Raw genomic sequence first — 16,232 nt, forward strand, 5'->3', positions numbered from 1 at the left:
AATAATTTGCACACAGTTATCACAACCGCGCAAATACCATTGAACCCATCAAATACCACGTACACATACGCACAAATGTTTTGGCACTTTATTTGTTGTGCTTTCGATACATTTTGGCACAGATTTAACCCTTAAATCCAAATCAAGAACTCAAGCTTGAATAACTTAAACAGTGATGTACACAAAAATCCTGTATGCATAAATAAATCCGTTGAGGTAGCGGCACCAGTCATGAAGTCAGCTGTCCTGGGAGGGGGGTGGAGAATGGAGGGAAGGTTGGTGTCCATTTGGCTCTTAGTGTTCCAACTATGTTTTCAAAATAAATAATATTTGTTACAGAACAGAATCCAAGCGTTGATATGTACTGTGTTTAACATTACACACAACATAAATACTGAACGTAGTTCTGCATTGTCTGTAGTGTTCCAAATGACTTCCTGTTACACTCCTGGATCATTTGCACAAATGAAAAGTCATGATGTTGGCACAAACGTTCAGCTGATTATCTGTCCACCAAGAGCATCCTGGATAAACTGTAAGCTCTGTTTGTAGAGAAACGTCTCCTTCTTCTCCGGTTTGCAGATGTTCAGATGATCGACAGGCACCTCTATGAGATCTCCGATACCCAGATCTGCAAGATGTACAAGAAGATTGGGGTGATGAGAACGAAGCGGAGAGAATTTCAGTGTTATTATGGAAATAACCGACGGGAAATAACAGTTCAGTAGAGATTTCTCATTAAATAGCGGAGTAACAGATCCTCGCTGTATGCTACATCTTGTTCGCCTTCTGTTTAGGTGTAAAAATAACTCACTATTAAGAAATGAAGGAAATGCAGAATGTTGGGACGTCCAAACAGATCGTCCTACTTGAAGGTCAGAGCAAACAGCTCCGTCATGTTTAATAGAGTAAAAACAACATTCCCGGTATGCCAAGCTGCCGTACCTGCTGACTCTGCGGGAACCACTAATACGTTTATCATCGGGCCGACGGACGTGGGTGCGGTTTCAACGAAGCTCAGGATCTTAAACTCTCTGTCTCTTGCCATGTTGAGGAAATTCTCGTTCAGCTCTCGTAAAGTTGGAGAGTCTGCGACAACAATAATAATAATATATTTTTTTAAATGATACAACGAAGAAAAAAACCTGCTGATAAATCACAAAAAAATAAAGGAGCTGGTCCAACCTTTGCAGAGCTCTCGGACTTCTATGGAGGGAAACAGGAGATAGCGGACGTTTACGGAGTACTCGGCCATGAACGTGCCGCGGTGAGGAACGCTGTAGAACAACACGCCCTTGGTGTTCTTCAACAACGAGCTCAGCTCAGGATCCGTCGAGGCGTCTAGGAGCATCTTTTTCACCAGCAAGCCTAAGGAAAGAGCAGGACAGGAAATAAAATCTTGAAGAAGCTCCTTCTAAGAAGTTAAAGCTATTTCTTTTCTTATAGGAATAATAAGGTCAAGCATCAGATCAACACCCGAGCCACTAAACATCAGAAAACTTTCAATATAATGTGTTCCAGAGTGGAGGTTTAGTTTTACTAGGAAACTATTTAGGATTTCTTGGGGTTCTGAACTTCGATGAAGCTTAAAAAAACCCCAATGAAACCTGATGAATGCTGGTTTATCTCGGACCCTCTGATGACTAACCTCCCATACTGTGTGCCACCCAAACCACAGGCCGGTCACCCACTCCTGCGGCTTTCAGCTTCCTCAGGAGCTCCCCGCTGCGATACGCTAAAGACTTCCTGCACAGATTAGCCAAACCATTAAATCCACTGGAATTGTTTTTTAGTTTTTCCAAATCCGTACCCCTGTTTTTTTCTTCATTACCTCTGGTTTTCTGCGGGACACTTGGCTCTCCAGTCGCTCAGGTGCGTGTCGTACTCTACAGACAGGATTCTGAGGTTGGGGCAGTCGGCTGCTAACCACGACTGAGGGACAGACAAGCCAATGAGGAACGCAAGGAAAGCAAAATAGATCACGAAGAGCTAGAATATCAGCTTTCTGAGATGTAGGTCGTACCTTAGGCCAGCACTCCGTGTAATCCTCTTGTATCCCTGCGGATTTTTCGACTTCTGTCAGGTCGCAGTCTTTCTGTCGCCATGTTTTGAAGGCAGCTCCCAGAAGGCCGTGCACAAACAGAATGTCCGCCTTTATGGGCTCGCTGGGTTCCGGTCAACAAAAGAGCACAAAGATTATTAGGTTTGTTTTTTGTTTTTTTGATTAGCTGTTGCGGAAGGGTCAAATTATTCAGCTGTATCAAGCAAAGTAAAAAATAAAGATGTTTTAAATTGGGATATCCACTATCCAGAACATTAATAAAACCTGAAGCGATAGTGCTGAACTTTGTGGAAGAAAAAAAAAGGATCATGAATGAGATCACTTTGAATCGGACATCAATTAAACTTGATAAATGCTTGATGTTTCATGTCAGAGTGATTACCTGGTGCGACCCTGTGGATGTAAGACATAAACTCCGTCCGGGTACTTCTGCACCTCGGCGTCTCGGTCCAGGTTGGCTAAAGCGCGGGCAGCGTGGGACGCCTGAATGATGTGAGGAGACTGGGCCATCTCAGCCAGGACCGGCAACCAACCTACAGCGACACGCAGAAGAACTCTGATCATCTCATGTGTCGCAAATATCAGGGTTAAAATCCACCAATACCTGTACAAAGCACCTCTAGGGATCTAAAGATACAGAATAAACATTTCTACTTCTGGTATTAGGATTATAGGTGAACTGAAATAAGGTTGTGTATTTTATCTGAAAGTAATAATAAGGAATAATATCTATATTAAGAATTCGGATTGGTTGGATTAACTGTTGATTAATTTCCTATAACTACAGGTCTGACGATAGTGCAGCTACAAATCACAGGTTTATATTAACACACTCATGCAACTACAGTACGTTATCGAGCCTCAGAGCTGTAAGTTTACTGTAACATTTGATAACGGATTAATAACAGTTTATGGTTTCTTGATAAAAATACATGCTCATTTATTATTATTATTTTTTTACTTATTTAGAGAGCCTGGTGAGGAAAAGACGATTTGTAGCTACATTAAGAAGATCAAACTTGTTCGTTGTTAAATGTAACAATAAATAGTTTCAAGTCAGAAGGTTTTGCTCCGTAATCAAAAACTATAATTAACGTCGGTACATTTCTGTGATCTAAGAGGAATAAACCACTCCTGCGCATGCGTATCATTTCCAGTGTGGTAACAGTTGTTTAGATCCGGTCATGTTTATTTATTTTTTATAAACAAAACAATTTATTGTTTATTACCTGACTGCACTATGTCCGCGTGTAAGCTCTCGTTCAGTGCCAGGTTCCCGATGATGCGCACGATGTTGCGCTGGATTTTCTGCGAATCCCGTCGAAGCTGGTAGACCCTCTGTAAGAGCTGCAGTCCTCCCCTGGCCACTATGTGCTCGCAGTGACTCGGGACCTGGATTGGAAAAAAATGACAGATTAATACAACAGTTAGTTTCCGAGTAATCTGATTGGACGAGAGACGATTCCATGACGGTAACAGCACTGGGACGTTTAACTACTGTATATGTATCACTCTGTATACTGTATGTGTCCCAGGTGTTGTTCAGTCGTTAATTACACCAACTAAATTAAAAATCCCTCTCGAACACTAACTACTTGGTGTGTGGAACAAGGGACTGTACACCCTACATAGTGCACTAGCTTAATGTTTAACATTTCAGGAATCCCGGAACTTAAAATAAATGGAAATATAAAAAACCACCATGTCCATGGTTTATTCTGGCAGTAGCGGGAAGAATGTAAAACTACTTTCACCCGTTAATTACACCGGCTTCGGGAGTCCCGGTCAGTTAGTTTAACAAGTCGCTGCACCCTCGTACCTACAGTATGCACGCTATAATGTGTGTGCGCACGCGTGTTTACCTTTGAGTGCTGTACGAGGGCCTGCAGGCAGAAAGACTCCACCTTCTCAGACGGGATGGAGGTGAGGCTCTGCGCATAGGGCAGCCCGTTTCCCCCGAAACACCACAAACCCCCCTATAATTCACAACAACAAATGTTATATACATTTATAATAAAAGGTTTAACGTTCATGAGTGATACAACAGCATGGACACTGAAGACTCCATCCATAAATGTTAAATAACCCCCGTATGAGTGTGTGGGTCACCCGTTGAGAAGCGAGGGATTGAGTGCTCTCTCTCAGTGCCAGTGAGGTGAAATACTGCACACACCGATCCACCTCTGACTGGGGCAAAGAGGCCAGCAGCTGCCTCAGACCGTCCTCGATTAGAAACTCCTGACAAGATGATGCAGCGTTAATGTTAACACAAAGCACAACAAGATGATCACATCATGGAGAAGACATCAATAGCGCCATAATGCATAATACACACTCACATCCTCCAGTTTGGGCAGCGCCGGCGGGGAAAGGAAGAAACGCAGGTCTACGTTTGGAGTACGAGCCAGACCGATAGCCGTGCGCTGGTCTATAGACTGAGCCGCTGTCTGGTACTGGTAATCTGATCGACAGGGCCGCGGGCCAATCAGAAACCGCAAAGAAATCAAATAATTCACAATGTGAGCATAAAGATCATGAGTTAAAAAAATACTATAGAGTCAATGCACAGGACTTACAGAAATGAGAGATCAAAATGTTCACAGTTCATATTATTTCTATTCATCAACAATCAATAAATAAATGATAAAAAAAGAGAGTTTAATACCTCTTTTTAGATTTTTATTTCATATTTTAGAATTTAGATTTAGTAAAATGCGCAACCAAAATACAGTACTTAAATCTTTGCGGAGAGTTCAAGTCAAACCAGGACTTATCGCATTTAAAGGCTAAAACATGATTGACATTTACAGAAGACGTCAGGCACAGTTTGGTGATGAGACTCTTAGCCGCAGTTAAACATCTGACCGTCTCCGAATGATGATCCTCTGCAGTCGCTCCCGTGAACAGGAACTCGGCTGGGAGTTATTGGCACATCCCCCGTACGGTCCTGATCTCGCTCCAAGATTCACACGTTTGGACAATTAAAAGAGGTTCCTGGGAGGCCAGGGTTTCAGACCTGAATCAGACAGGCAGTCCGATCATGGCTTTTGTATACCTTTTGAAAACTTTCTACCTTGATGGTGTCCAAGCCAGTGCATCAGTGTATCAGGGCATTATATCGAGAAATAAAGATTTTAAAGAGCATTATTGTAAAGTGACTCTTATTTAAAGTAGCCAGCTTGAAGCCGATGAGCTTTTTTTTGTGTGTTTAAGCAAACTCGGAGCAAAATGGCTGTCCGTGTTTCTCTCACTACAGGAAACATGTTGGGAATTACTGTCTGGTGTAAACACATTACATCACATGTTTCTCTCTCTCTCTCTCTCTCTCTCTCACCCTGCCAGTGAGTGTGTGCCAGGTCCTGTACAGCCTGCAGGCGCTCTGGCCGACTGATGGAGCGGGTTCTCTTCAGCAACACCCACAGAGCAAATTCATGAGGATCTACATCCAGATGGCTTAGACGCTCTAGCGCACAAATACAAACACAGACACAGACACACACACACACACACACAGCATTGGAATGAAAATTAACAACAACAACAAAAAGTGTACATTATTCTCCAAAAATATGTACATTACGCATTACGAATATAAAAATATTTCAAGACAAATTATTCTTCACTTTGCCTCTGCCAGGAGGTTAAGAAAGAGATAAAGCTTTTGGGGAAAAAAGCTTAAGCTTTAACATGAAAGATTACACTTAGAAAATAGAAGATGAGTGGATTGAGGTCCTTTATATTGTAAATATCTCTTCAGGCACTGTGTCTCACAATAATAACTGTACTGAGCTAAAAAACATCAATAAAAGCATTAAATTTTTCTTTTTAAGAACCGAATGTCTGCTCATTTTCACAAGGCACTGTACTTACATAACACAACTTACCATCCAGGGGACGCTGGAGGACTCGCGATGAAATTTCAATAAGTCTTCTCGCTGCTTTATGAAGCTCTTTCCTGGCTTTATAGGTAAGATCTAAAAGGGAAAAATATGAAATGTAGCATTTAGGCAAGAAGAACATAGGTGAAGGAGTATATAAAGAGGTGTAAGATAAACAGGTGAAATTTAAATCAGGATTGTTTGCTGTGTGAGTCTGTTTTTGTACAGTAAGGCCATCAGTAATACATGTTACAACGTTGATAAAAGCAGGAACGTACTGGTGCCCAGGGTCTCCTGTTCTACCTTAGTGATGGGGGTTAGGTAGATATAAGACTTCTGCTTTTCTTGGAGGATAGCCCGAGTGTCGATGGTGACCGCCTGGTTGAGCGCGACGACCTCGTACGTGATGAGAACGCAGCCGCTGGGTAAAGACACGGCAAGTGTTGCACTAAGCCAAAACTCTTACATGTTTTCCAGGAATCTAACCTTACTTAGTTTACAGTTTTGTTAACCTACTCTATTTATTCTTTTATTACAAAAGTGAAATAATACTAAATTTAAATGAATAAACATACATTGTACTGTGCAAAAGTCTTAACCCGCCTGTAATTCTTCATATTTTGCTTTCAAAGCTTCAGACTATCTTGTATTTTTAATGTACTCTTGAGGAATAGTCCTAAGGACTGTTCTGTCTCTCTCTTTATTTCCAGTCCAGTCCCTGTACCTGAGCAGGCTCAGCGTAGCGTTTTTTTAAAATTGGTTTAGCCACACAGTGACTTCTGAATCACGAAACGAAGCATAAAAACATATAAGTGATAAACGGGTGCAGATGATGACAGATGATCAGGGCGGTGATTAGAATACTGGAGATGCTGAATGCTGAGTGGTTGGAACAGACGAGAGGGGAAATGAGGTCGCTGCTGAAGTTGTTACATCAACTGGCAATTTTTAAATCATAACTTTAGGCACTCAGTCGTATTTGCTTTTAATTATTTAATTTAATCGACTATGAAAAAAAAGGGATGTCCCATTACTTTTAAACAGTAGTGTGTGTGTGTGTTTTAATTTATATTCTATTTTTTCAGACTTGTGCAGAAACCTTGTATTTCAAATGATTATGAAGTAGTTAATTTGTAGTTTAATAATTTTGTATTTTAGAATAACTTTTTTTTTTTTTATTACAATGCTGACTTGGATTTTATTCCATAGGTATTTACCTGGAGACAGAGGAGAGACATGTACTGTCATGTAATATTTATCATCCTTATCATGCATATTAATCAAACACAAACAGTCTTTGGATGGCAAAAAAATTTTTTGGTTTCATCTTTGACCCAAATATAAAATATACATTTAAAAAGTTAAGAAATGCTACTCAAAATGAAAAAAACAAAACATCTGATTAAAATAATAAGAAAGTATTAACCCTACCCCAGTACTACGGCTCCTGTTACTTTAGCAATTTTCCCTGCAAGTAAGAAGGAGATAGAGAGCAGTGAACTGTCTACAGTAACATGGTCCATACGAGTCACACAGAAGTTACAGTTGTGTGCAAAAAAAAAAAAAACTTTATTCTTAGATATCGTTTAAAGAGTACAAGAAGACGTACAAAAGTCCTTCAATGGGATGACTTTCTTCAGTCCTGGACCCGTCAAGCTCAGCCTCCGACATGGCATCATTCGCAAGGCGGTGACGGACATCTGCACAGAGACGGAGGAGAAAAATAGCATCACTAATCAACGACTCTTTGGATCCTTCAATTAAAGATTAATTATGTGATAAAACACTCATTTTCACCAGGGTTCAGAGACAGCACTGCAGATACCTTTATGTGCTTTTAAACTTTTCTTTTTTTTTTTTTAAGAGATGGGAGAAAAAATCTCAGTTCTTTTGTGTGATGATTCACAGATCTCCAAAATCTATTTTCATTATCATTATTTTTTAACTCGTACATGTGGTGGCATGATGCCTTAGTGGTTAGCACTGTCGCATTGCACCTTCAGGGTCTGGGTTCAGTTCTCGTCTCAGGGTCTGGAGCCTATCCTAGGAGACTTGGGGCGCGCAGCAGGGTACTCCCTGGATGGGGTGCCAATCCATCGCAGGGCACACACACACACATACACACACACACTATGGGGAATTTGGGAACGCCAATTAGCCTAACCTGCATGTCTTTGGACTGTGGGAGGAAACCAGAGGACCCGGAGGAAACCCACAATGTCTGTCCAAAAATATACACATTTTCTGAACATGTCAGAGCAAACTGTTCAGTTTTTAAAGGTCATAGAGTGAATTTCAGTCAAGAAAAGACAAATCCAAACTCACTCCCTACATAGGGCACTACATTCTACAGAACAACGGCAGCTTCAAGGGCACTTTATTTACAAAAAGGAGGTTTTTAATACGTAACCTCGAGCTTGATAGTAGTAATGATACTAATATGTGACTCCATGATGGTGTACTGTGACCCAAAACAGATCCAAGTTTAACTGCTATTGAAAAAAAATCAATAACAATATAAAGTCAGAAAATATATATTGAAAAATGCACAATTTTAGACAGAATCCTAACTGTTTTGTTTGTTGCATTAAGGTTCACCAGATATAAGCGTTAACGGTTATCACACCTCCAGATACAGCGAAAATATATAAAAAATAATATAACAATTTACCTTGTTTTGAGAAATGATAAATGCTTGGATTACAAATTATACAGTAATCTCTTTCCAGTTTTCACTAAAGACAGAATAAACAAAATAATCAGGAAGCGTCCGACATATTGATCTACGCAATAACCGTAAAGCCAGGCGTATAAGGCGCACGCAAAAAAATATATGTAGTCAAGGCCTTATCTTACCGCAGTTACGAGGATACTCGCTATATTGCGTTTGTTTGGCGCCATCTAGTGGCCATCTGCATGGTTAATATTTTATTTCCCCCCAATAAGTTTAAACTCTAATTTTATTTGTTACATACTCAACCAAACACAGTATGATATGCAATATATATATATATATATATATATATATATATATATATATATATATATATATAATCACCTAAAGGATTATTAGGAACACCTGTTTAATTTCTCATTTATGCAATTATCTAATCAACCAATCACATGGCAGTTGCTTCAATGCATTTAGGGGTGTGGTCCTGGTCAAGACAATCTCCTGAACTCCAAACTGAATGTCAGAATGGGAAAGAAAGGTGATTTAAGCAATTTTGAGCGTGGCATGGTTGTTGGTGCCAGACGGGCCGGTCTGAGTATTTCACAATCAGCTCAGTTACTGGGATTTTCACGCACAACCATTTCTAGGGTTTACAAAAAATGGTGTGAAAAGGGAAAAACATCCAGTACGCGGCAGTCCTGTGGACGAACATGCCTTGTTGATGCTAGAGGTGAGAGGAGAATGGGCCGACTGATTCAAGCTGATAGAAGACCAACTTTGACTGAAATAACCACTCGTTACAACCGAGGTCTGCAGCAAAGCATTTGTGAAGCTACAACACGCACAACCTTGAGGCGGATGGGCTACAACAGCAGAAGACCCCACCGGGTACCACTCATCTCCACTACAAATAGGAAAAAGAGGCTACAATTTGCACGAAATCACCAAAATTGGACAGTTGAAGACTGGAAAAATGTTGCCTGGTCTGATGAGTCTCGATTTCTGTTGAGACATTCAAATGGTAGAGTCAGAATTTGGCGTAAACAGAATGAGAACATGGATCCATCATGCCTTGTTACCACTGTGCAGGCTGGTGGTGGTGGTGTAATGGTGTGGGGGATGTTTTCTTGGCACAGTTTAGGCCCCTTAGTGCCAATTGGGCATCGTTTAAATGCCACGGGCCACCTGAGCATTGTTTCTGACCATGTCCATCCCTTTATGACCACCATGTACCCATCCTCTGATGGCTACTTCCAGCAGGATAATGCACCATGTCACAAAGCTCGAATCATTTCAAATTGGTTTCTTGAACATGACAATGAGTTCACTGTACTAAAATGGCCCCCACAGTCACCAGATCTCAACCCAATAGAGCATCCTTGGGATGTGGTGGAACGGGAGCTTTGTGCCCTGGATGTGCATCCCACAAATCTCCATCAACTGCAAGATGCTATCCTATCAATATGGGCCAAGATTTCTAAAGAATGCTTTCAGCTCCTTGTTGAATTAATGCCACGTAGAATTAAGGCAGTTCTGAAGGCGAAAGGGGGTCAAACACCGTATTAGTATAGTGTTCCTAATAATCCTTTAGGTGAGTATACTGTATATAAATGGATATAAAATACTCATATTTTAAAAAGTAACCTGAAAAAATCAATTAACAATTATTATTATTATTATTATTATTATTATTGCCTAAGTATTATTCCTCTCGTCTCTTGTTGCATTACCGTCCCCTTGTGGTTCATGCCATTATTGTTGCTTGTAAGCGTTGACTTCTTCATTATAATCCGACTGTTTTTCCACAATCATCATACAATGCGGCCCTCACACTACGACCATAGACATCTAAAATAACAGATGTCTATGACTACGACTCTTCTTCTTTGTGGCTTTTGGCTTCTGACAGCCTATTTATAGGTGCTGTACTGGAGTGTGGAACATCAGATTGGCAGCAACACAAAAACAGAAAATCAGAGATAAAGAGATTTTTCAGGTTATTTATCCTTTTCCCTAGGATATTTTCTCTTTTTTTTTCTAGACCATGGTTTCTTTGCGCTCCTTTGTCATATCTTATATGCATTACTTCTTCATCTTCTTCCTTGTGGTTTAACAGTGGTTGGACTCCAGTAGGTTAGATCACCACCAGCTGGACGTCTCATTGTCCCTCACCTTCCAGGCTTCTTAATGGCAATTTTCCAGACCAGCCTTCCTTAAAACGTCCAGTACCTCCTTCCGGGATCTTGTTTTGACTTGTTCTGGGTTATGAACTCTTCATCTGCTACATCCGGTACTTCCACACACACACCTCTCAGTACAGTTCAACATCTAGTTGGAATTTCATAAGTTGCATCACCGCCACCTATAGATCTCTCTCTCTCTCTCTCTGTGTGTCCTGAGCTTCCCTGTCCTTTACAGCCGACTCTACACTCCAGTCTTTCTTAAAAACAGCATTAAGTGCTTCCTCCCCGATCCCATTTTAAAAGACTCTTAACATTGCTTTCTCTCGCTACTTCTTGGAGCTATGCCACCATAGCGAGCCTCTCCTACACATACTGTATTTTCCTGCATACATGTCCTGCATGCTCGACAGTCTCACTTTCCATTTCTTGTTCCTAATACATATTACATTTACAGCATTTGGCAGACGTCCATTTGTTATTTTATTACCATACAGTATGAGCAGTCCTGTATGTCCCAGGGTCAGCCGGGTCATGACCTCCTCCTTCCTCTGGCTCCTCCCACATATTGTTTCCCATGCCTACCCATCTTTGTATGCTCTACATGTGTTCACCTGCATAAGATATGTGTTCCAGCACCACAACACTCGTTACACACCTATTAGTTTTTTAATGGATCCAAGAAAGAGAAGGAAGATTTAGAAGTCACTTCTACCAATAAGGCTATTACTGTAATGAGTCGCTAGAACGTATTCAGAGGCTTTTTCAGATTCAGAGATGGTAGTTCTGTGCACAAACATTTCCTTTGCACTTCCTTTGCACACACACACACACACACACACATACTACATACTACATAGCTCGGCCAAAAAAAGGTCACTTCTTCAGAGAAAAGGTTACCACTTGCACTTCCTTTGCGCACACACACACACATGCACACACACACACACACCCTGGTGTACAGCTTTGCCAAAAGAAGGTCACCACTTCAGAAGGGTCAAATTATTGTCCTTTCAAGAAGCACTGAAAAGAAATAAGGAGATTTGAAATAACTGGAAGGCGGCACGGTGGTGTAGTGGTTAGCACTGTCGCCTTGCACCTCCAGGGTCCGGGTTCGATTCCAGGCCAGGCTCGGTTCCCGTCTGGAGTTTGCATGTTCTTTCCATGCTTGGCGGGTTTCCTCCGGGTACTCCGGTTTCCTCCCACAGTCCAAAGATATGCAGATTAGACCAATTGGCGTTCCCAAATTGCCCGTAGTGTGGAGTGTGTATGTGTGTGTGCCTTGCGATGGATTGGCACCCTGTCCAGGATGTACCCTGCCTCATGCCCTAAGGCTCCTGGGATAGGCTCCAGGTCCCCGCGACCCTGAATACAGAATAAAGTGGTATAGAAGATGAGTGAGTGAAATGACTGGAACTGTCCAACACATTGCTGAACCTATAAAGACTGTGCTGACCTTCTTCGTGAAGGATATCTAATCAGGGAAAAAAAAAATCATGACTGGAGATTACGCAAATGTTTATTATGGACACATGGTAAAAAGCTGACATTAGAAATCACAGCTATGTGAAAGTCAAAAGTATTTCCATACACACAAGGTGATGAGAACCCACAGGCTTGGGACTAAACAGTTGTGATTCCATAAGAAAACCACTTGTTAGTGAGATTCATCACAAAAACACACTTAGATTTGCTAGGGATCATAAACCTATCATACATAGTGTCCGCTGTACAAACCTTGTTTAGGATTTAGGATCTGGAGTTGATCAGGTCTCGTTTCAGCAACGTTATATGGAAATAAAATGAAGTCGACTGACGGAGAACGTACTGAATGACCAAGGGTTCACGGGTAACTTTATTATCTCCAACACAATCAAATAAACCAGGCTGGAATATCACATATTCCAGGACTCAGATTGTAAAAGAGTGGTTCTGAAAACATGAGGAATCATCTCCCCATGAATTTGTCACTATACTAATTAAATCTAAAGGCGGGCAATGAAATCTTGGAGTGTGTGACCTGTTTGTGGCCAGGAAGTGTATTATTACTTTCAGACAGTGACGGTGATCATCTATCAAAGTCTATATACAGGCATGAAAAAACCCCTGACAACTGTTAATGATGTATTAATTATATAAATTGTGCTGCTCATGATGTTAGGGTCTACTTGCTATACACAATTTGTCCACTAGATGTCAGTACAATGAGCTCCTAATTGAAGCTTGATGAAAGGAATCTTATGGTGAAATAGACTAAGATACCTAAATGTGGACTCTATCCATCACTATATTGTATATACAGGATTATTGTGGTTGCCTGCTGCAGTTCTGATCTTATTAGTGATCTGACTCCAATGCCTTGCTGGGACACGCATTTACGCATGCGCAATTCGGATCAACTGGATGCTGCAGGTAGTTTTTGAGTTAAACAGTTTAAAAGAATAAAATAATAAAAAAAATTCTATTTAAATTCTATATTCTATGTAGTTTCAGGATATTACTGAAAAAATGTATGGCTGTTGTTACTAATACTCATCTTATTCCATATTCTTAATTAATTCATTAATTAATTACAGTATTCTGTGAACTGTGCCATCTGAAGAACAAGGATTTGAGCTTGATATTTAAGCATAAAAACAGAAAAAAATGGAAAAAATAGAAATTAGTTTGACCTACTTCTGTGCCAATAAAAATATTCAATACTAGATCATATGAGTAATAATACTGTAGGTAAGCGTCTTGTGTAACTTGCAAGAATTTCCTACCAGTAGCAAAAATTAATAATGCACTACTTTATCATTATTCCATATCTTTAGTTTTGAATGGTCGTAGCACTGCAAAAAAGAAATATATATATAATATATATATATATACCGTTTTATCAGAAGTAACATGTCCTGACATAGTGGTAGCATGTTGTGACATGTTGTACTGTATTTAACATTACCAGAATATAATCCTTATCGCTTTAACACTGGTAGCGCTTTCTGACAGGTTGATTTACTGTCAAGTTGAGTTTTAAATTTCCATACAAATAAAATAAAATGTGCAATAAAACACAAATGATTAAAAGTAACAAAAACAAAAAACTCTTATCTAAACATGAAGCCACAGGTTGCTGGGGGAAGTAGCATGGATTTATGGGAGGGGGGAGTGCCAAATTATCATCACTCTTTAAAAGCCTCTTGTCCAATCGGATTACTCAGGTGAAACTAACTTGTATAATACAAAACAACTGTTTAATACACAATGAGTTTTTGATCATCTCTTCTATAAGCGGATAAGTGCGTCTGCTGAACACTGTACGCTTAATAAACAATTAACAGCTTAAAGTTTGTTCTATGCACATTATGTGGTTATAATTTGTAATCACTGGCAAATAACTGTGCTGTGAAAAGATGAACAAACTCGTGTCTTGTGGATTATTTTCCTATAACAGTGTATTAATTCTTTAGTCTTGACCGTTGGCCAGTTAAAAAAGAAACAGTATTTCAGTATTTCTGGTTGAAAGTTTCATTACTTTATATCATAAGAAAAAGCCTAATATGGTGAATAAAAAGGAATTCATGGCAATGTTGTGTAATGATGTCATGTTGCAGCTGTTGCAGGTCACTGTACACAAGGTCAGATCCATTAAAGAGTGCCTTCCTCAGGGAAAAGGGAAATCCATGCAGTGCAGTGAGGAACATCAGGTCACTGTCAGGATGGAAGCGATGCGCTTTTAACAGTGGACCTCCCAAAAACTGGGATTAAGATGAAATAAATCAGTCATGTGCTGTGATCACCATAAATATGTGAAGTTTTTATTTAATTCAAGAGTTGTTAAAGAGCGTGATTGTTTTTATTTCTGAAGGTTTTGGGATCCTAAGTAAAAAACTTGGTTAAAACTCAGTAACATCCATAAGCACATTGTCTTTTAGGATAAAAAAAAACAAACAGTTCAGGACATTAATTCTGTGAAGACTGTTAAGTGACTGCTCATGCTTAGAAACAACCTTTGTAAGTGTATAGTTTTAAGGCGATAGTTACTGATATGAAGTTTACGTTGAAAAAAATAAAATAAAGCCAAGACAAAATCTATCAACTGTTTCAACTGGAAGGTTAACTTACTGTGGCTGTCTTGTCTTTCATAAATATGAAACACATGTTTTATTTATATATATTTCTGATGTACGACGTAGTATTAGGGTCAATATGGGATAAGAAAAAAAAAACAGGTGCAAGGGGAGTACACAGAGTTAAAAATTCGTTTTTAAGAAAAAAAAAGAAAAATGTAAGATTTTTTCTTTTTTTTAGAAAAAATATGGATATGTTTAAGAAAAAAATAGATTTTTTTTACCGCAAAAAAAACCCCTCTGGAAACAGCTATTTCTTTTTTAAAGTCTGAATGCTTATGAACTTTATTTATTTATTTATTTTTACTAAAGATTAAGTTAAAAGTTACAAGTGTAAAATGCCTTCCTTGATTATTTTTTTAATTTTTTTTTTTAGATTTTTTCCAGATTTTCTCCCTAATTTAGTCGTGGCCAATTCCTCCCCGTCACTAGGAGGCTCCCACATTAAGGCTACTACTACCTCTCAGCCGTGACTATCACGTTTTTCCCTCCAAACCGCGTGACGCCAGCCTACCGCATCTTTTCAAACTGCTTGCTCACGCACCGTTAGGGGCGGAGTAACACATTTGGAGGACAGCGCTCTCTGCTCCTTCCGCGTGCGCGAGCTCACAGACGCCCCTGATTGGCTGTAGAGCCGTGATTAATGTGGGAGCGCGAGTACCTCTCATCCCTCCCCTCTGAGAGAGCTCGGCCAATCAGCTCTCTCTAGACCTCCGGCTGCGAGAGGTTACAGCATCACTCAGCGATCAAACCAGCAAACTTCGGATGATAGGGTGAGCACTTTACCACTGCGCCACTCGGAGCCCCTATTTTTGAGTTTTAAACATAAAACTTTTAAGTTTGTTTCTCATAATTTTAGGAGGTTTAACTTTCCGAGGTGGAAATTGTGTTGTTTTTTTTCCCACAAAATTGTACGTTTTTTTCTTGAAAATTTAGATTTTTTTTCTCCAAAAGTTTTAAACTGTAAAATTCCCTGCCCCTCCTTCCCTTCCAACTTAAAAAAAATTGTTTTATTCCATATTGTCCCTAATACTCTGTCGTACTGATGTGTTTGGAGCATTTTTTGCTAAACTGTTGGTTGTTGCCATAATATTTATTTATTTTTTATATTTTTATTCCATTGAGAAGTTAGCGCAGTTACTGTGCCATTTAGGAGAAATCCATTTCAGTGACCTCAAACATAAAAGCTACTGTAACAGTCAGGTTTAAAATCGTGAGAGCTTATATATTTTTTTTTCACTCATCATTTTGTATAGACATTCAACATCATTTCCCATATTGATGAGAAATCCAGAGTAGACGTAGATGCTTGAGCGAGCGATG

At 39.7% G+C, this 16,232-nt stretch overlaps 1 protein-coding gene across 1 annotated transcript; it reads right to left on the reverse strand.

Moving 5' to 3' along the window:
- Positions 1–70: 70 nt before the first annotated feature.
- serac1 (serine active site containing 1) lies at positions 71–8,746 on the reverse strand. The gene is made up of 17 exons (XM_053489433.1): positions 8,612–8,746; positions 7,550–7,640; positions 7,372–7,408; positions 6,219–6,361; positions 5,947–6,036; positions 5,397–5,525; positions 4,402–4,523; positions 4,172–4,300; positions 3,925–4,038; positions 3,292–3,454; positions 2,445–2,595; positions 2,024–2,165; positions 1,832–1,932; positions 1,649–1,746; positions 1,186–1,368; positions 946–1,089; positions 71–631 (listed from the first exon to the last, which is right to left on the reverse strand). The coding sequence occupies exons 2-17, from the start codon at positions 7,638–7,640 to the stop codon at positions 495–497; spliced, it is 1,974 nt and encodes a 657-aa protein (XP_053345408.1). The 5' UTR covers positions 8,612–8,746; the 3' UTR covers positions 71–494.
- Between the last annotated feature and the right edge of the window lie 7,486 nt (positions 8,747–16,232).

The sequence above is a fragment of the Clarias gariepinus genome, chromosome 27 (assembly GCF_024256425.1).
Source record: "Clarias gariepinus isolate MV-2021 ecotype Netherlands chromosome 27, CGAR_prim_01v2, whole genome shotgun sequence".
In the NCBI taxonomy this organism is placed as follows: domain Eukaryota; kingdom Metazoa; phylum Chordata; class Actinopteri; order Siluriformes; family Clariidae; genus Clarias; species Clarias gariepinus.